Genomic DNA, 23,111 nt, shown 5'->3' with positions numbered 1-23,111 from the left:
AATAATTTAAAAATCAATTTTTTTTTAACCTTTTATCAAATACAATATTATACAAATTTTTTTACTAAATACTATCATTATAATGTGATTTTTAATTTTCGTGGGAATGTTGCCAATTGAATTTTGTTTGTTGTTGGAACCAAATCTCTGTGGATATTTAACAGAGCTAACTTATTTAGCCGAGATTCGGAAGTAGTACTTTGTAAATATGTTTCCAACTTCTCAAGTTGGAAAAAGTGCTTTCATTCGTACATGTTGTAATAGGCAAACATGTAAGAATATAAAACAACTTCAAAATATTAGGAAATTGAGCCAAGGTTTCTTTACACCTATTGAGTGCATCAATAGCATGCTCAGGTAAAATAGATAAACGTAGTAAATATTTATACCACAATTCGAATTCATTGATTAAATTTATTTCAGTATCAATATCATAGGAATAAAATTTTGCTAAATATTTAATTTTACCAATAGTGGCATTAGAAAACGAAGAAGGATCTTTGGGTAATAAAATTTTAAGATTGCTAAAGACTTGTTTTTTTTATCTAAAAATCGTACTTTTATTTGCCATAAAAAAGTATAGAATGGGATGAAAATGGATATTTTATAATATTCTTCAGTTGAGCCAATATTTATTTTACATCTCAATAATTGCCTAGGTGCTAGACGAGGTTTAATTAGTGTTATATCATAAAATTTAGCCTTCGATTCAACGTCCAGATAAATATTATGAGAAAATATTTTTCTACATTCATTCTTATTGTATCTACCTGTAGATATATATATTTTTCGCCAAATCAATAACCATCTAAATTTGGTTTTCGTAAATTTCTACAAAGTAGTGAGCTAAAAATTATTGATGCAACTAGCAGCAATGATAAACGTGATTGATCAATTGAATTCAATAATGATATCGCTTCTGACGACACATTTTCATACTCAGCCTTATTTAACTTTTGTATTTCTATTTCTTCTGTTCTATGGAAGTAAAAATGAAAAATATTTAAATATAGATATTTATAAAATATTATTAAAAATACTTATTAATTCTAACTCACTAATAATTTTGAATTTAATAAAATAATTATATATAATAATAAAATAAATTACCATTTGATTTCATTCTCTTTGACTAAAATTTTTTCCATTTTATTACTATTTTGGAATAATATGTTGGAAAATTGATATTCAAATATTTGTAAAATTTTGATTAGTGGGGGGGGGGGGTGGGGGGTAAAATTTTTATTAGTTTAAAATGATATTTATAAAAACAGTCAAATTTGCGATGGGGGGGGAATTCCCCCCCCTCCCCCATTGGTTACGCGCCTGAGACTTCATCTTAATGTCATGGGAAAAAATTTGGCATTAACTTAAACAAACTCCTTTATTACCTAAAAAAATTATATTTCTTAATTAATTTATGAATCCATTATTAAATTAAATAAAACAAATTTTTGGCATTTTTCCCTCTTTCTCTATATATATTTTTTTTTAAATTTCAAGTTTTTTTTAAAAAACACATTGCAAAGTGCAACAAATAAGGTGAATTAATTTAATTTTGATACTAAACTAAAAGAATCATAAATTATTTAAGAAGGTTGTTTAATTTATATAGATTTGAAAATTATAAAATATTATTTGCCCCTTTATTGATAAATGGAGGTGGGGGGAATAAATTCATCAAAACAAATAAATATTATTGCAAAATCAATTTTTTTATTATCATGCATATTGCCATTTTGAAAGACTTGTAATTCAGAGCCAGTAAAATTAAACAACGCTTAATTAACTGAATATGATTTTTGTCCTTCCCGTTTTGGAAATACATCTTGTTTGGAAATGTCCATAGGCAGTATAATTGGGGTTTACACAATTTACACAGGTACATTTATGCGTGACGCTACGCTATAAACTTTTTTTTTCTTGACCCAAGCTTTGCATTTGTCATAGCCATTCTTTACACCATAAGTTTCTAATTAATTCAAATATATATTTTTTTTGTGCAACACTTTCATCACTTTTCTAAAAGATATGTGTTAAATTTAGGTTAAGAATTATTTGTATTTTTTGTGTTCCTCGCGAAATTTTTTTTTGTTAAAATTCGATAATATCAAATATCAAGTGATATTTCATTTTATTGATACAAATATTTTATATTTAAAGAATGAATATTTTTTTCCCAATAATATTTGGGTTTCTTATAAGCTTTTTTTTAAAATAAATTTTTAATAATAAAAAAATATATATTTTCCTTTTGTTATAAATAAAAAATAAAACAGTTTACAATTAATACAATTAATCGCGCAAATTAGATGCATTTATAAACGGAGTTTAATATTTGCTCAAAAAGAAATATTTAAAGAGAATGCGAGAATGTTCAAACAAGATTTTTGATCAAATTTTATCTTTAAATTCCGTCAAAAAATCTTTTATAAGTAAATATTTGTTTGATTTTTATGCTTAAAATATCTTTCATAATTTTCAAATGATAAATTTTTTGATCTTTAAAAAATTGCGAAAAAATCTTCAATGAAGATTTTTGTTAAACTTTGCTTATAACTTAATTCTGGAATGATTGAAAATTTAAGTATAAATGTAAATGATGAATTTTATACATTAAAAATTTGAATATGTGTAAGGGTCAAATTCAAATGTGTTATTTTTTTTTCAACAATCATTTTTTGAGCGCCTTTTTTTAAAAAAACGTTAAAATATAATTTTGCTGCAAATGTATTCCAGCATGTGTAGATTTTTTTAGAAAATTTTGCCATGAATTTTTGAAATTTAATAACAATTTATATTTTGTTTTTGTATATTTCGCCGTAAATTCGCCCTAACTGTGAATGTAGGGTATCATAAAAATTAGAGAGGATATAGTATCTTAAGTAAGACAATATCTCCTAATTTCCAATTCAAAAAAGTCGGGCCGGGCGTGGGTCTAATTTTTTTTACCCTTTGACGTTATGTGGGCGAGGGTCGAAAAAAATATTGATTTAGGAAGTCTTCTGTTCTATTACTTTAGAATTGCTAAAATGTAATAAAATTCACGGGTAATGATCTTCGAATTTGTTCACTTATATTCCAATTGAATGGATGTGAGCTAATAATTCTCTCTGAACTACTTACATGATTGTGTTAAGTTTTCACAATTATATTGGATTGTAAAATGAAATCAATGAATGTGCCTTAATTTTTATTGCTTTAAAAAATAAATTATTAATTGATTGGTTGAATAATTTCATTTTTTTCAAAAGTTTATTATAAGAAAAACTCAGCTAGGGGGATTGGGATAACCATTTTTAGAATTATAATAAGCTTAAATAATCGTGTAATCTTAAATTTATGACGTTTATGGCCGCCTTTCAAAGTTTTTCTAGGTACTTTTTTTTCCGATTTAATTTCGAATTTATAATCAAATTTCTTCTTTTATTTTGAAACTTCGTTAACGATAAAATTTGCATATAATTATGAGTTTCGGGGAAAATATTTAAGGCTTGACTATCCAAATAAAACATGAATCATTTTTTTAATCGAATCGATTTTTTGTGTCCTTATTTATTTTATTTGTCTACTATTTTACATCTAAACGGGAATGGTAAAAAAAAGGGTTTTACCGCTTGAATTACATTGTAGCTACATAACTTAAAAATGTGACGAAAGGATTTGTAAACTTTACATTTATATAAGCAACTTAGCGTAACGTTTGTTTTCGTTTACCTTATGAATATTAACCTTCCTTTTTCACAAAACTGGATGAATGATAATAAAAAAGTGAAATATTGGTTTATAAATTAGTGATCTGCATCGGGCCTAATTTGTCAAGCACGGCCCGGCCTTTTTTAAAAAAATTTACCGGCCCTAGCCCGAATTATTTTAAATATAGAAATTATAAAAAATTATAATTACCCAAAATAAAAGATATATGTCAATTAAATATTTTTTATTTTACACAAAAAATTCAACAAAAAATGATGATTTTAGATATATTTAAAAATTTTTACAAGACCCGACCCGGCCAGAATTTTTTTTAAAAATATTCAGCCGAACCCGATTTTTTTTAAAAAAATGGGCCCGGCGGTCTACTTTTACAGAATGACATTTCTTATTTTTTTACCGCAAATTTTTGAAATTAGAACCTCGAAGTGTATTTATCTTTTGAATGAAAAAAAAATAAAAGTTTTGTTGGAGTGTATTTCTTTTAAAAAAATTATTTTATTATAATTTTAATATTAATTTCCAGCCTTGTTAATTAATTTTTTTCCCTCATTTTGACTTATTATTTTATTGCAATTTAATTATGTAACGAAAAAGTTTTAATCGTTACATCTTTTAAATAACTGAATTTAATTAACCTAGAATTATCATTTAGTTATATAATTATATGATCAATGATTGCTATAATTATTATGGGAACTTTTACCTGTTTTTTTTATTGCGGGCAACACTTAGAAATTTGTTAATTTAGGAAATTATCGATTTTAAAATTTGAATTTTGTTATGAATATTTTTTTAAAGTATTTTCTATTATATTATCTACCAGCATATTAATAATTTTTTAGGTGTAAAACAAAGATTAAGGAAACGAAATATTAACTTTGTTTAGATTATTTCGAGACAGCATTTTCAAATATTTTCATGCCCGGTCAGGAATTATTTAAAAAAATATTATGAACGATTTTTACATATTTTTTCAAAGAATTTATACTTGAACCGTCCCTGAGTTTAAAACTCAGCATGGATTTTTACGATCAAATCATTTAGGTCTCTGTCTTTAGAAGTCTTCAATAAATTGACAGATGGGTGGGTTAATTTATCTTTAAAACAATGGGTGGACGGGTTAAAAAAAATTCAGGGCAAAATGAAACATTTTTATTTCATGATTTTGCATATTTTATAAGATTAAGTAAAAATATATTAAAATAAATGAGCGAGTTAAAAGGTTAAAACAACGGGCGGGCTTTCGGGTTAAGAACAGTTCTGGCTTATTTGTAATGACTATAGTTGACCGCTAACCAATGGCATATAATAATACCTAGACTAACGATATATTCATTAAAAGTGTACAACAATGTAAAACAGCTTAGTCCATTTTGGTTACGCATAGCATATATAAAAATTAAAAATTAAGGTAAGTGCCCCCCCCCCCCCATAGGAAAATCCTGGATACGCCATAATTACTACCTCACAATTATTCTACTATTCTCACAAGAAAATATGTATTTAGCAGACCAAATTGAAATAATTTAAAGTATTCTGGATCCTATACAGGTTGCCAAAATAGCGTAATATATGGTTTCCAGCTCATTTGTATTCAACGACACTATAAATGCATTATTGTGAATGTATCGTCTGGTATTATATGGCATTACCATAGCTCCATTTTTAGCTCCATGGCAAAACTAAATTTTTTTTAGCCTTATAGTTTTTTTAAAAAGATAGATCATCCTAGAAGCTAGGAAAAATGTTACCTCAATGTCAATGATTAGATCCTTTTTTTAACTTGCTTTTCCGATGTTACAGCAAAATATATACCAAATAGTGTGGTTAGGTATATGTTAGAAATATGTCTGATTTGGTTTAATTTACAGTTAAGCGCTTAAAAATTTGCCCGCCAAACATTGAGACTTGGGTTAATTTATTTCCACTTTCTTCTAAATTCAGATATATTTCCAAACAAAAAAACTCGAGGTTTAGGTCATAGTTGTTGTCTAAAATCCAAGTTTAACCATTTTTTAGCCTGAAAAAATCGGCACAAACAGCTAGTGTTGTTAAACGACTCATTTTGAGCCGATTTTTTAAAACGGCTAACTCAATATTTTAGCCAGAAAAATATTGCATAAGCCTGGAGATTTCGATAATATATGTCTAGTCATTTGTTCCTTCCATGAGCAAAATCTTCAGGTTTGCTTAATATTTTTCTGGATGAAATATTGAGTTATCCGTTTTTAACGAGCCGTTTAACAAAAACAGCTGTAAAAAATAGAGAAATCACCTACTATAATAAAAATAGCGTTGAATACTTTTTTTAAATAATCGAAAATCCCTTTTGTTATTATTTATTCATTTGATATTTTACAAAATTTAAAACTTACTCATTCCTCTCCACTTGACAATTTCCCAATTATTGATAATAAAGGATTATTTTTTTTTAAATATGCCTAATTTCGTTTCCGTTTAAATATTTTCTTATTTTCATGCACTTATTTGTGTGCTTTTTTTTAAAAAAAAGTACTAATTGAAAATGAATTATAAATATCCTCATTTTTTTTGTTATAAATTATAATATTATTATATTTTTATAAGAATAAATTTTAATTTTAAATAACTTATTAGGTTTTTCGAGGTTGATTTAAAAAAAAATTTGATAATAAATAAATGTAACCTTTTTTTTGACAAAAATGGAGATGAAAAGTGAAAAGTAGGTTATTTATGTTTTAAAATTAAAATTCTTCAATTAATGGTAAGGAGTTTATGTTCTGATTTAAAGGCCCTAATCATAGTATCACATGACATTGGAATAAATAATTATTTCCCTTTTTTTGACATTTCATTTTATAATAATTAACTTAAATTTTATAAATATCAGGGTTTTCTAATTGCTGATTTTTTTTTGCATATAATTAAATATGACAGACACGTTATGCTGTATATTATAATCAATTAGAAATCATATTTTAAAATTTTTTAATAAACTCTAATTTTGTGCTTTTAACTGTTATTTTAAAACTTTATGACAGTTTTTGCCAAGAGAGTCAAAATAAACTGCTAAAAATTATTTTAAAATATCACAATATGAATATAAAAAAAATATATACAAATAAAGTTGACGATGTAGAATGTTTATCTAAGGTTCAGATATAATAATATAATTTTTAATTAATTAAAGATGATGCATAAAAAAGTGTTCATGTGTTTAATATATCAATGGAAAAAAGTTGCACGCATAATTAAGCGGCGTCTATGCGAACTTAATCCCCCAAAAACCATTAATATATACTTTACATAAAAAATATTAAACTACTAAAAGATGGATACAAATGAAAGAATTTAATAAAAAAAATTTAAAACGATTGGACTTGTCCTATGAAGGGTTAATTGTTAACCGTAAATGTATTTTTTGTTGAAAAAATAGATATGTGCATGAAATTATATACTGGTTCCATTATTAGATTTTTTTTTCTTATCGGCGGATAAATATCTTTTTATTCTCTAGTATCGGTGAAATAAAGTTTTTTTCGTCACAAAAATTTCTTTATTTTTCCTTTTCAAAAATATCTAACCTGTTTATTGCCTAGTTAAAGATAAAAATTTAGGGTGTTAATCATCATTCGATTAAAAAAGGATATACAAAATGATTGCTTAACCTAATTATCTTGACCCTTCTCTTTTTGGAAGGTCAGATTAAGAGTTTTTTATTTCACCAAGATTTCCCATTTTAGCAAAATTTTGAAGTTCGTTATTTTTGGCCTAAATCTTGATTTCTCTATTTTTTTACAAATCAAAATTGTATTACTTCGAATTTCGATTGAAGTCTCTAAATAACTGATTCATTTCATTACCCATTCTAACCTTTTTTTTTAAACTTGAGATTTTTTTTAGCTCTAGTCATCCATAACTCCGAACCAAAGTTTTAAATTATCGAGATTTTTTTAAACCGATTTCGATCAATTTTTACCTAAAATTTCAAATCTTTTTTTGTAAAAACTCTTTCATATGTAAATATTTTCTAATTTTCATGCATAAAATAACTTTCAATTTTGTGATCTTCAAAGATTTTTTGCTCAAAATTTTTTTTTCACAAAACTTAAAAACTCAGGTATTGGGAGGCAAGTTACAAAATATAAATTTAATTTAAATATTATAACAATTTGATATAATTTATAATATAATGCCACTTATGATCATCATATTAACAATTTCTAAATTTAAAATGGCATGTCAATTTAATATATTTAAAAAAATTCCCTCTCTTGTAAAATTTTAAAAGTATTATAATTTATTACTAACGAGACTACCATACCAATTAGTTACAAAGGATAAAAAAATTAAATAGTATTTTTAGATGCAATATTGATTTTATTAAACTTTTATTTTATTTTTTCTTTCAGAGTTGGTTTAATTTTGTTTCTAACAATCTTTTATACAACTAAAACTTAGGCCTTTTTGTTCAAACGATGATCGAAATCACAACGAATTCTTCACATCGAAAATCATTTTTGAAATATACGTCGCAATATATGTTTTTCATCATAGCGTTTTATCGTTTCGCTCCTTATTTTTAAATTATACCTATTTATTGGCTTAATTTTGTAAATAAGGCGGTGTTAAATACCCCACCGCTGAAACAAAATGCGTTTACTATAAATGCGACGTTAAATTACTCGCGAAGAATGTTCTAGATTAAAAAGCATTATAAAATTATGTTTATAGTAATTATCCGAACTTCCCTTAAAATAATTATTTGATTTGCCGGTTAAAAATGTTTTTTTTCCTAAAAGAATTGTTTTTTATTAAATGCATTTATATAATTATTTGCTTATTTTATTTTATTACAATTAACACTTAAAATATAAACCTTTTCTAAAAAAGCCGCACACAATCGAATTTTTTTCCCTTTCAAGCATTTAAAATTTATAATTTACTTAGAAAGAAAGAAAGAAAAAAGAAAGAATTTTTTTAAAATCATTTTATATTTTTTATGGCAATTTTTTTTTTAGATTACCCGAATCCTTTACGATGCTGAAAAATATTACACATTTAAGCCTCAACGACATATCCTTAATCCGCTTGCCTAACGATATTGGAGAGTAAGTTTTCCTTAAATTTTCATCCACCCTGTTTATCAAAATATTATTAGAGACCATCAGAGACTATCTCTTACCGGGCCGTCCTCAATTATGAACCAGGGCACCCCTCTGCAGGTCTTGCACATCTCTAGGAGAAAATAAATATGCATATCACGTGTTGTTTTTTATTTTTTTGTTACATGAAATAGTTTGACGAATTTGGTTTCCTTGGAAGTCCGTGATAACATGCTCCACAATCTTCCACCTTCGATGCTCACTTTACCTAAATTGGAACGGCTTGATTTGGGAAATAACGAAATATCAATTCTGGTAATTACCAATCATACCCTTACCCTCCCATCCATAACCTAAAAAATGAAGTTTATTAAATCCTAGGCCACTTTTAAATCATACACTTATCTTTATACTTCTTCTTTAATGAATTTGCAATAATCCTCTTAATGTTTGACAATCAGTTTAGAACGTTGGAAAAAAAATGCGGAAAGCGGAGAAACGTTATAAACCTGGAATGTCAGATGTTTTTTTTAAAGAGAAAATAAAGAGAGGATAAAATTAATTCAAGTTTTTAAAATTTAATAGATTTATTGATTTTTAAACGTTAGGATCTTTTTATTTAAAACCTTTTTTTTAATGCAAATGATTAAATTTCATTTTTAACGGAACAATAATATAATTATATTATAAATATATTCTATAATATATATATATTTTTTTTAAAAAATAATTTAAATTTGTCTCGAAACGTTGATAATTTATGATATGTTTTATTACTTTTTTAGGAGACCTTCAAAATTTGTATTAAATTTGGCTTTAATAAAGGATATAATAAATATTATTTAAACTTATTTCTAAAGGATTTTTCAATATTAGATTTCATAGCTAATTAATTGATAAATACAATTTAATATATAATTATATATACATAATCTAGAATTTGAAATGGAATAATAATATTATTTAAACGTATTTCTTTAAAAAGGATGTTAATTGAAAAAAATTAAATATATATAATCTAAAGTTTGAAATGCTTTTCAAAATAAAAATATCCTCAAAGATTTTTGATCTGAAGATTTTTCTGAAAATTCTCCAATAAGATATTTAATAAAATTTTACCAAAAATTCCAAATATTTTTTTTGTAATATTGCATAAAAATTTTTTAATCTTTATTTTATAATCTTCCAAATGTTTATTGCTCAAAATTTTGGCCTCTTTTTCTTCCAACCCTGATAAAATCGAACATTAAATATGAAGAGTGCCAAAAGGAGATCTACTCACCTTTAGTGGAAAGATCGCACTCATAATAGCGGTACACCCCCCCCCCACCACCCGCCAATTAAATTAGCATAACCAGCTTAGGGAATCATTATGTACGAGGACGTTTCTTTTTCGGAGTAATATAATGGATTATGATTTGGGATTATCCATAATTTCTTGTTAGGTATTATAATTATAGGATAGAAAAGGCTATGCTGAAACATCTATTCCATGAACGTCTATAATCTCTTTTAATTCATCTCTATTTAAGAAATTTTCTATTGCTTCATCTTCCATATAACAAAATCTGTATTATAGTAGAATTAAACATACATATAGAGCTCTCGACCTTTTTCAAAAAAAGGTATTTTACATTTCGCTTTGCATAGTATAGTCGTTTACATTCGCGTTACCATTCCTTTCCTTTTGAATAAATTCCTTTTATTTCATCAATCGGTATTAATATTTATTTTATTGCACCATGCCAACATTTTGAAATAAATTAATATTAGAACGGTTATTGTTTTTGAGATGGTTTATCTCCCAGCGACTCTTTTATTGTACTAAACAACCGTTCAATCAGTATGAGCAGAGTTATTAAAATATACTTTTTAAAGGGATCAAGATAAGATATACATCGTCTAAAAGCTTATCTAGACATAGATACAATTTTATAGCTGTATCTTGATACAGATTCAATTTTTATTATACTTATATACAGGGTTCGTCGTTGTTCTTGAACAGACTCTTATTATGAGAACACAAGATACGTAAACAACATTTTTATATTTTGTTAACATTCAATTCGAACAATATAAAAAAAATTATTAAAAATTTTAATACTCCTATTTTTATCATTCTCTCGAGCAGAATCTCATTAAAAAGAGTAATAATTTAAAAAAAAGTTTTTACATTATACTTATAATTTATTCATTAAAAGTTAGCTGAATATCTATAAAAAAATTTAAAAAAATTCTAAATAAATTTATTTGTGAAAAATTATTTTGTTTATCAATGGTATTGTTTTCAATAGTTAGTGGGTGTCTTGTCTAAGCAAGGATTTATATATTCCTTTACATAATAAAAATATCCTTCACAATTTTGAACTGTATAGATATAAATAGGAAACAGAATAATATTTATATCTTTTTTTTATATAAGTTTTAATATTATATATATTTTTATTATATTAGTCCAAATATGTTTTAATATATATTTATTTAAATTATATGCTCATATGAGATAAAAAAAAATGAATTTTGCATTCAAACATTAATATTTTAAAGATAAAAAACGTTAAATAAAAGTATATGTATCTTGAAAAGTATCTAATACAGATACCTATAAAATAATATCTAGATACAAATACTTTGAATAAAAGTGTATCTAGATACTGATACGGCATTTTTTTATCTAGATACTTTAACAACTTTGATGATGGGGATGGTATGGGCGTATTATATTTTATAAACATCAAAGTCAAAATGTATAAATGCGAGAATCATAAATATTTATTTTGGAAAATTTTTTGACTTTGGACATCCACTTAATGCTGAAAAATGTTAAGGTTTTAAAAATATATCTTTTTTCTACAAGAATTTTGAAATTTCATTATCCGATCAGATATATTTTCTTCCTTGAGAATGAGTTTTGGCATAATTTTTTTACGAGATACGCGATATAAAGCGCCTAGCCCTGTGCGTTATATTCATAGCAGTTATTTATACAACAGAGCTTGGTTCTCTCAGAGTGACACGTTTATGATTGAGAAACAGGGAAATGAATAATTTTTTTTAAGAATCGATATAATGAATCACATGGTTTGGTCTTTGTACATTTTTGCCATCCTCATCCATTCCTATTTGCGACATTTTTATATTTTTGATCAATATCTAGAATTAGATTTACACATTTTGAATATTATAAATTTATTAAAGTTCAGGTGTTTTAATACGTTTATAAAAATATTTTCCCATTTTTCTCGCGTTTTTTAGAAGAAAGATAAAATTGATAAAAATTAATTTTCTTATTTTTCATAACGGGATTGTAATATCCGATTTATAAATTTTGTATAAACCATCATTTTTTGAAATTTACCATATAAAACATTTTTCATTTAATCGTAATTTTGGCAGATTTAATAATGTTTCTTGAGGATTTTTTTTTTAAAATAAATATCTTTTAAGTTTTAGTATATTTATCAAGAATCCCTACTTTTTCCCGACTTCTAATAATAATGGATAAAAAACCAAAATATATATTTATTATTTTAGAAATATATTTAAATTTCAAGTAATAATTTGAAATTTATAATAAATAAACTAACTAGGAGATGCATCATATCATTCCATTTATTGAGGTCTTACAGTTTGAAAGTTGGTCTGGAATTAATTTTGATTATTACAATATTGCTGTCAATACACGCACCCATATTAAATAACTAAAATATCTGGCCGTCACTTTAGCTAAGTAGCTCTAGAGCAGAATTGAGAAATCATATACAAAACACGAGAGGATGGACCTTTTTTTTAAAAAAAATATCTTTCAAATTATAGCGTAATATCTAGTTTACCTCACGGCTACTTATATTTAATATACCTATTTTGATGGAAGACAAGAGAATACAGATCTTCATGAATATATGACAAAACGGCTTTCTTCTATCCTTTTTTAAAAATGAAGAAAATATTAAATTATGTACTCCAATTCATATTACTCTTAAAAAGAGGCTTATTAATTGAATTTATTTTTTATAGTAAATTTAGCTTTTTCTACTTCACATCACAGTGTTGGGAATTAAAATCCCTTAAGATAAGATATTGTCCTAAATTTAATTTCGCAAAAAAGTAGTTATTTCTTATGATTATTCCGTTAATTAGGATAATACAATTGACTTTATAAATAAACATTTATTCCTTATATAATTATATTTTTTTAATGAAAGCCCGAACAGTTAGTTCTACCAAGTTTGCAAGAATTATGGTTGGACGGCAACCAGCTGGCCTCCTTGCCATCTTCCATATGCAATTTAGCCAAATTAAGTTGCGTAGATCTATCCGAGAATCAATTAACCACTCTGCCCAACAAAATTGGGAAATTGGTCAATCTGACCGATTTGGATGCCAGTAAAAATGAGCTGATAGACATTCCCTCGTCTATAGGTTTTTAATAATGAAAACAATATACTTAAATATTTAGAAAATTCGTCATACATTTACTTATAAAAAATTATTGATTATCTAAAATATCAATTTTTTTTTCACCTTCTAAAAAGAAGTTCATTGAGGCCGTGTCCTGTGGTTTGTCTTATTTTTGAAATATGGCGAAACAAATTTTGAACTGGACACTCTATTTCGGTGTGTTTTAAGTTTGTGCATTTCAATAAATGTTTTTTGTTTAATGTATAATTTTTTTTCGGTAACAAAAAAACAAAGACGGGTGGTCATTTACATAAATCTAAATAGTTTATTTTTTAGGCTGTTTACAGGGTTGCAGTAACAAAGACCATGTGGTATTTTAAATAAGTTTGAATTTTAAGGCTGTAGGTCTGGCGAATACGGATTGCTTTAGGTGTATTTCGTCGATCGGGCTATTTCCCAGCCCTTTTTTTAGACCATCCTATTTTTTAAAATACATCTTCAGATAGTTCCCTCATTTTTGGAGAGACCGGGAAGCACATTTTCTATGATATCATTGATATTAAACGTTGTTATTACCTATTAAAAGATCTATCACGTATTTCTTTCGATTTCAAAGGCGTCTTTTTGCATCCCTTTTTTGAATTTGATATTGCTTCTAAGATCCCCCCCCCCCCATATATTCTGGGAAGATTTCTTGTTTTAATGTTTGCCTAAGCTATAGAAATATCGATATGTTTAGCAATATTTTTTATCTTTATTTTTTCCATTTCAGGCTGGGATAACAATTTGGTTATTATTTTGATTCTCTCCTTATTCCAACAATTATATTTTCTTACTGGGTTTTGAATCAGCTATTAGTTTAAAGGGTTTATTATTGTAGAATTAGTACTTATGTCAGATTGTGAAAGTGCTGGTTATTAAATTTTTCTTCTATTACATATAGACTGCTAAAGAGGGGGCTCTTTAGAAAAGACTCCTAAACAGTACGACTATTTAGAAATAAGATGAAATAAGACACGGCCTTAGAGATTATATATAAAATTAATCATATATAATTATGAGATGTTGTGATTGACGTTTTAGTGATTATTTTAAGCATCAGTGTAAATCAGATTATTAATTTTCGCAATGTTTGTGAATATAAAATTAAGATTATATATAAAATTAATCCTGATATCATTATTAAATATGTTCATATTAAATTCATGGTAGGCGAATTGAAAGATCTCACCATTTTGAAATTGGAACAAAATAAATTAACCACGCTGACGGAAGATATTGGAAAGTAATTCATTTAAACAAATGAATTAATGAAATCGTAATAATTTTTAAAAATAATAGTTGTCTAAATATCTTTAATAAATTACTGTAATCTAAATAAAACTTTCTGATATAATTAAAAATCAAACGAATGTTTTAAATAAAAATAGCTGCAAAAATCTCCAAGAATTAGTGTTGACAGAAAACTCCTTAACCCAAGTACCGGCTTCTATTGGTCATCTCAAACAACTCAACACCCTTAATATCGATAGGAATAAACTTTCTGAATTGCCCACTCAAGTAATACATTTCTAAAATGACATTAAGCCAATCTTTAATTTTAAACTTTCAACAAAATGTTTCTAGTTTTTTATATATTCAAGTATGTAAAGTGAAACATGTTACTTAGTATATATACTTATGGTTTTTATAACCATTTATTATACCTTATATTATATCAATACAAAACATATTTTTAAATAAACAGAAAAAAACTTTTTAATTAGTGTTTATATTGTTTTAAAAAAAAATTAGATCGGGGATTGCATTCGATTAACAGTTTTGTCTACCCGCGAAAATGAGTTAACTAAACTGCCCGAAAATATTGGGTCTCTCAAGAATTTGTTGGTCCTCAATCTCTCAGGAAATAAGTAATTAAAAATTTTTTTTTTATGATTTCAACATTCAATAAAAATAAGTTTATTTGTTAGTAAATTGTCTCAAATTGACCTCTGGGCATCTGGATAATCCTTATTTTCAGTGCTTTTCTAAATGTTTAAAATCTTGATTATTTTAACCTGACCTACATTTAAAATAATTTTGTCGGAATTATATAAATAGTTTCAAGGGGAAATATGAAAATATGTGAATGTTTATCGTTTATATATTTAAGAGGTCCAGGTTTGTAATATTGTTTTTAGTCCTACCTTTATTTTTTTAAAATCATACGATTTACATCCCAAATCAAGGGCAGAACCAATTGTTAGCTAAAAAAAGATCTCTCAAATACACATCCATTCTCCTCCACCTCTACGGTTGCCACGTCTTTAATTTTTGATTCCCCACTTTAAAACTTACTGCAAGTTCGAGGCACTATTAATATTTATTATTGGTTTATTATAATTCAAAATAACACAAAAAGACAGAAGAATATATAAAACAATTATGTATTTTCCTCTTTCTTTCTGGTTAATTTTAGAGCAAATTGTGACAAAATTTAATTTTAAAAACGATTATATATCTGAGTTTATCCTGATATTTTATTACATATAATAGATCCTATAAAGAAAATTATTCAATTTATTATTGGTTAAATTTAAGGAGATGTGAAGAATTTTTTTTAATTATATTAGTTTGCATAATAATAATTTATATTATAAAGTACTTCTAAGTCAATCCAGTATATCTAGTTTAGTCATAAGAAAAATAATAACAGATATTTTATTGTAATAAAATAAATGCATATTTAAATTAATAACTCTTCCCCTCTATTTATTTTTTTTCCAGGGCAATATTTATAAAACTAGATTTAAATCAAAAAAATTATTAAAAATTTTTTTTTAATATTAAAATCATGATTTTACCAACCCTACATACCTTCCCTTTAAATTATAGCTAATTGATAATGGCTTAAACCAATTCAAAATTATATTCCAATTTCCATCCTCTTCAAATAATAGTTTATGCTAAAAAAAATGTTATATTTTCTTTTAAGAATCAAAAACTTACCAATGTCCATAGCCAAACTAACGCTAAAGGCTTTGTGGCTTTCCGAAAATCAAAATCAACCCATGCTAAACCTGCAAACTGATATAGATGAGGCGACAGGCAGTAAAGTGCTTACATGTTACCTCCTACCACAGTCAAATTACTATCCCACCAATTTTGGTAACGGGATTATTGCTTGTTTAAATTTTTTTGAACCTTAAAATCTATCATAAAATATTTCAGAATGGTAGAGTCGTGTTTAATTGGTCGGATTTACTTTAACACATTTTTTTAGGGATGTACCGATATTTTATATAGGATCGGGCCGATATTTCGCCCATTTTAAAATATCGGTTATCGGCAAATATTATAAAATTTTCTGATCCGATATAAAATGGCGCTTTTAACAAAATTTAAAAAAAGTTATATCTAAAAATCCATTTATTTTTATAAATAAAATCGGAATATATTTTTATGCTTAATTATTTTAATAGTAATAATTAGTTAATAAACATTCTGCAATATAGTTATTTTTTTCGCATTCTGTTTAAAAAAGTGTTCATTAATCTCTTCAGAATCTGTTTTTAGTGATACTAGTGATATTAACAGTCCCCATCACGGCAGACCGATCTCTGATAAATTGGAAATTTTGGTATTTCTAAAAAGAAATCTTCGATAAATTAATTTTATATATAAATTTCAAATTTCAATATATTTGTTTATTACTAATTATGTAAATAGATTAATGTTATTACTTATTATATAAATAATTGCAATTGAATTGAATATAAACTATAACTGATCATTATAATATATTTAAATGCCATATGTTATGGTATAGTAAAATTATAGATGTTGTACTAATAAAAAGAATATTAAAAATTAAAACCGGTATCTTTACAGAATACAAAATTAGATATGATATCGGATCGATTATCGGCCGATATCAATTAAATATCGGATCGGATCGGCCTCCAAAAAGTGGTATCGGTACACCCCTACATTTTTTTGTTATAAATTTTTCCGATAAATATTAAGATACTGAAAATAATCACGATAATCCTTCCTCGAACCATGACAAATTTATGGAGAGAAATATCAAAAATATAAATTTAAACGAGTCCTTGAGAAGTAGCGTTTTCAGTGCTGGAACCGATGAAAATGACCAGAAATCTTTTCCTCCTAAAACCACCTTCAATCTTACTCCCAAAAAAGGTTTTCTTTTACAGATTGATCCTATTTTCGATATTCACAATAATTAAACGTAAAAAGAATTATATGCTCTAATATTAACTCTTTAATGGTATTTTATCTTTCAAAACCATTTTAAGATTGGTATTATATTTATGAAGATATAAGTTTAGCCTTTTCCCTAAAATATTACAGCCGAATAAGATATAATGACAACTGTAACTTATTCTTGACAAAGTTGCGGGTGGCCAAATAATTTGCAAATTATAATTTGTTTACTAAGGTGAATAATGATAAAACTTATTTTTGTTAGTTGATATAATTTAGAAATTGATTATTAAGGGAAAAATTTTAAGACTATGAAAAGAAGGGAGGGGAGGGATATCTTGTATAGATTGTGGTACAGTAACTAATATTAAAATAAAAAACTACCCGTGATCATTGATTGCTTAAATATATTTTGACAAAAGACGCTTATTTATATAGTAACAAAAACGATAAATAGAAAATGTTTAATTTTTCTTATTTTTAACTTATGCTCTTGTGAATCTTTTTTTTGTTTTTGAAATTTATACAGGAAAGTTTAAAAAAAATACATTTAATATTATAGCACAATCTTGTATACTTTTAAAATGACTGTCAAATTAAATTAACCTAAAAAAATATTTGTAAAACCATAGATGAAAATTCTTCTCTCTTAAATAATTCAACTGAGGATTCAGGAAAAGTTAGAAATTCTATCGTGAAATTCCAAGAAAGCGATTACGATAGCGAATATGAAGATAAAAAGGTTATACATTGCGTTTTAAAAAGTTTAATCTTACTTTTCTTATTTTTAATAATTTTTTTGTTCAATTTCTTGAAATTATAAAAAGTAGAGAGTTTTTGTAATAAACATCATATAATTACTTTACCTTTTTTTGTGGAAAAGTAAATTTTGTACATCAACTCAAAATTAAATTTTTTAAAAAAATTTCTCTATCAATTCAAATTGGGTTTTATTTTAAGAATGGGAGTATTTTTTCGAGTGTAATAAACAGAACGGGCTTATATTTATTGAATATTTTTTAAACAATGAGTAAAAAAATCTAAGGGTTAGCAGGCTAAAATAGCTCATTGCAGATCTTACATACGTGATATTTATTTGTCTCATTTTTAAAAACGAAAAAAAATAATCGTAACTGAAATTTTCATAAACAGTGTGGGGATTAACTTTATCGATAAATTTTTAATTTAGCTCAGTTTGTGATGGGGCCTAGTAAAATTCACAATTATTTGTAAAAAATTTTCATTATATATATATATATACATATTTAATAAAAATTTTAATATATATAATCTCCAATTCTTCTTGGAATTTTGCCAGTCTTTCTTTAAAAGACACGATACGCCTCATCCCAAAGAATTTAAATCTAGACATCCAAGATTATTTTTCGGCAAAAAATTGCAACAAAAAGAATCCTCTAAAAGCGCAGATTCTCAAGTTAAGAATAAACGGAAAGAAGACAAGGAACTTAAAATACAGGTTAGGTATTAATTAGTTTTATTTAATATTATGGATATTACAGACAAGCGAAGTTTGTTACAGCATGGATTAGAAGGCGCCATTTTTAATAAATGGTTACCTTAACAAAAAATTGTTTGCATTGCATTTTTTTTAAAATCCCCCCCCCCCTTAGTAAACTATGAAATTATCAACCAATACTAAACGATACCGCCATTATTGGCTCGGTATAATGAATATTGAATGTAGTACTTATAAATAACTACCCAATACATATTCATATGTTGGTAATATTTTACGAGTGAGGCTGTGCCGATTCACAAATTTTTCACCGATCCGATCCTATATTTTTCTATATTACTAAAAACCTATACCGATCTGATATTTATATTGATTTATATTTACTATCTATCTCCGAACTGATCCGTTTTTAAAATTTGGCTAAATCGAGTCCTTTAATAATACTAGCTATATATTTTAAAAGCTTTTTCTTGTTGTACAATTTTTAAATATTTTTTTTAAATATTCTATACAAAAGATAAATTGTATTTTCATTAATTTATTATTATTTATAATAAAAAAACATGTTCAATCATAAAATAACCAATAACAATTATAAATATCGGCAGGTCTGATATTTTTTGAAAACGCTAAATATCGCCACAGCCCTATTTAGTAAAAGAGTCGTTGACTCTAATTACGATTACAATGTCTAATTTCAGATCGTCCAAACTTTACAGTAAATAATCGGATAAACCTAGGTTTGATTTTTAATTATAGAATATTATCTCTTGATAATTTGTTAGCCAATTTTTTCGATATCCAACTGATGATTAGCCTTCTTTTAAGATGAGTCATTTGTAAAATAAATTCCAACATACAAAAGGCTAGAAAACTCAATGCCGAATTCGAAGGTAACCAGATACCCAATAACGTCAACAAGGAATATATTAAGCCTCACCCCGTCCCTAAAACAGCTGTCGACGTCAATACTTCAAATAGATTTCTAACCGAAGGTAACAAAGAAATTTGTTATGAATGTTTTTTTTGAAAAAAAAAATATATAGAGGTTTAAATCTTCAAACTATATTAAATAAATGAATATTTTGAGTTTGTGATTTATTACCCTTATGCACTCCTTTTTTTAAAAAAAGAAGTCGAACTGGGCCTGTGTTTCAAATTTTATTTTGCGTTTCGAACCAGAACTTGAAACGCTCGGAACCGTGTCAAATTTAGAAACGGAACTAAAACACATTTTTTTAAAAAATATTCAGAATAGGATCTTTTTCTATCAGGTCCCAAATTAATATGAAAATGACTTATAAATCGCGATTCCCCAGACCCCCTGGGATTCGGGGAAAATTTTGTATACAAAATCTCGATCTCGCTTAGAATTTTTAAGATTACACAAAACGTACCACCGATCTTATTAAATACCATTATTGCAGTGTTCAAATTTTAGCATTATTTCATATTTTTGGAGATATCATCAAAAGGGACGAAATAATTGGCAAATAACCTATATTTGCCCTTATCGATTGCCATTCAATTAAAGATTAACTAAAAATCACAGAATTTATGAATAATGATTCTAATAATAATAAAGATTTAGACATATTATTTTTATTTTTAATGTGAGGGTCCATTTAACCTTATAAAAACCTTCTAAGAAATAATAAGTTTCTCCAATTTTTATATAAATAAATGTCACCAAGATCATTCTATATCTGCATAAAAAAATGGAATGTAAAGTTTTCGCTTTCATTGGGAAATCAGAGATTCAAACCTTATTATTTACAGAACCGTTAAATTATGTGTCACCTGAATCTCTAAAAATGCCTGCGGACTTGTTTAACTTAATAATATTTTAACTTTAATAAATAGTAATTATTTTTAAGGCATGTTTTTTATATTTCTATTTGACGGTGCTGGCTACTCAAGTTATCATATCTAAATGTTCTCAGTTTTTCCACCTTACAGATATAATATGACAAGAGAATCTTGAAAATATTTTAATTGACGGCTCAACATTATTTTTTTAGAGAATAGTGATAAAAAATTTTTTTTTCTTTACCAAACTAGTATGCGAAAAGGTTTGAACCGGTTGATAAAGGTTTTAGGCCGAACCTATATTATTATTTTTAACGAATCCAACCCTGAACCGTTGTTTTTTTCTGAATCAAACCAATATTCTTTACAGTTTGGACCCTGAGGTAAATCGATAAAAACATTAAAATAAACAAAGGTTATTTTTTGTTCATTAGGTAATATAATATAATTAATTGTTTTAATATTATTTAGAAAGTATATATGATAGTTTTTATTTCAGTAATGAATCTTATAGTACATTATAAAAAAAATTAAGATTTAAAAAAATCTGAGGTTGGAAAGTTTGAAAAATATTTTTTGGAAAAATGATATAATACATATTATTTATTTTATTTTAAATATTTTCTTACCTATAAAAATTCAAATATTGCCTAAAATATTTATTGCTGTTACTATAATATGAATATTATATATATATATGCCTTTATATTTAGAACAATTAATTCTATATTATGTTTAAAAAAATATTCTTTGTTATTAGTGTTTTTTTTAAATTTCGGCATTAATTTATTTTAGAGGTAGGTCTTAATGACATTTGTTTAAAATTTATAAAAATCGGAAAAATTGATTATTTTTTTACAAGGATTTTATGCTTTTAAAGAAAAATGAAAATATTTTCAAAAAATAAGAATATCATTTTATTTTAATATTAGAATCCTTATTTATAGTGCTGTAAACATTTCTAAAAAAATCGAACGCGTTCAACGTTCATTGACAAAAATCAAACACGTTCAAGTTCATGTTCAAAAAAAATGAACGCGTTCACGTTCATATAACCGTTCAAAATTTTATGATATTATAAAAACTTATATTTTTAAGTACAATTTATTTTAGCCATGTTAAAAAATAATATAGTTTTATTTTGATAATATAATATAATATAGCGAATAAAAAGATATTTTTATTTATAAAAAATTTTTCTTATTAAATTTATAAACAATTGTTTTCAAAATATTTATCTGATAGACAGGAACACTTGGCAGTTAATACGGCATTAGCAAACCAAAAACGCGCTCTACATGGGCAGATGAGGGGATTGTGGTATTATACTTAATAAACAGCTCTTTTAACGTGGATAATTAATTAAAAATATATTGTTTTATTATTTGCAAAAAATTGAGATAAGTTATCCTCCTTTAATCCATTCTCTACTCTACAAAAAAAAAGGATATCTCGAAATTAACAGTTCTCTAGGGTTTTCATAGCAGTTTTTTCAATGACGCTATAAGTTTATTTTTAATAGGTTCGTTCTGTGGAAGTTTTATCCATGGCCATTGAAGTTTGAATGCTGGATGTACAATTTCAGAAAGAACATATTGATCCTTATATATATGTTCAAATCTTTAAAAAAATAAAATATAAGTAATAATTGAGAGTGATAGGTTTAATACCTTTTATTAATCCCATTTAATACGGCGTCTATCAATGGTTGACCAAATTTGAGGCCACTAATTTTTTTAATTTTAAAATAACTATCACTATTGTTGAAGTCAAATATCCCAAAAGTATTATTTCTTCAAATTTAATGATTTAACTTAGTTATATCATATAAAATCAAATAATTAATATTAAAATCAAATGTCGTTTTAAATTGGAACCTAAAGATTTTGACAATATAATACTTTTTGGTCACAATTTACACTTGGTAAGCATTGGATTAGTTTCTTCAATAGAGGATGTTAGTAAAACATTTATCATATTTGGACATAGTAATGATAATTCATCTGATTTTGGATTTTCAGAATCAGATGAGGAGGATTAAATAATAATATCCATGCTTATGCTAATCTATTAAATTAAAATATAAACAATAATATTTAAATTAATAAACTATGTGTTAAAAAAATTGAAATGTGAAAAGGAAATACACAGCCGATTAAAAAATATAAATAATACATTTTTTTAAAAAAATTCGGAAATATAAATTTTTCAAATAAATAAAATATTTTTAAAATTGAACGAACGTTAAATTCGAACGCGTTCGTCGTAGAAAAGGAAAGCGTTCACGTTCAAAGTTCGTCAAAAATAAAAGGAATGCCGTTCATCATTTTTTTTCAAAAAAAACGAACTTCGTTCCCGAACGCTTTCATTTTGAACGCGTTCGTTTACAGCACTACTTATTTATAATGATGTAGTTT

At 25.7% G+C, this 23,111-nt stretch overlaps 1 protein-coding gene across 1 annotated transcript in view; it reads left to right on the top strand.

Moving 5' to 3' along the window:
• LOC135922644 (protein scribble homolog) overlaps nucleotides 1–23,111 on the top strand; it is a 32,570-nt gene that overhangs the window by 2,848 nt on the left and 6,611 nt on the right. The window contains exons 4-14 of the mRNA XM_065457069.1: nucleotides 8,718–8,807; nucleotides 8,996–9,116; nucleotides 13,007–13,223; nucleotides 14,415–14,487; nucleotides 14,633–14,762; nucleotides 14,997–15,112; nucleotides 16,177–16,349; nucleotides 17,208–17,384; nucleotides 18,041–18,150; nucleotides 18,727–18,885; nucleotides 19,751–19,880. Coding sequence (XP_065313141.1) covers nucleotides 8,718–8,807; nucleotides 8,996–9,116; nucleotides 13,007–13,223; nucleotides 14,415–14,487; nucleotides 14,633–14,762; nucleotides 14,997–15,112; nucleotides 16,177–16,349; nucleotides 17,208–17,384; nucleotides 18,041–18,150; nucleotides 18,727–18,885; nucleotides 19,751–19,880 — 1,496 coding nt within the window. The remainder of the gene's footprint in view (nucleotides 1–8,717; nucleotides 8,808–8,995; nucleotides 9,117–13,006; nucleotides 13,224–14,414; nucleotides 14,488–14,632; nucleotides 14,763–14,996; nucleotides 15,113–16,176; nucleotides 16,350–17,207; nucleotides 17,385–18,040; nucleotides 18,151–18,726; nucleotides 18,886–19,750; nucleotides 19,881–23,111) is intronic.

The sequence above is a fragment of the Gordionus sp. m RMFG-2023 genome, chromosome 1 (genome assembly GCF_954871325.1).
Source record: "Gordionus sp. m RMFG-2023 chromosome 1, tfGorSpeb1-WG-v2, whole genome shotgun sequence".
NCBI classification, from domain to species: Eukaryota; Metazoa; Nematomorpha; class Gordioida; order Chordodea; family Parachordodidae; genus Gordionus; species Gordionus sp. m RMFG-2023.
Note: the sequence above shows the minus strand (reverse complement) of the source record. Positions and strands in the feature narration are given on the sequence as shown.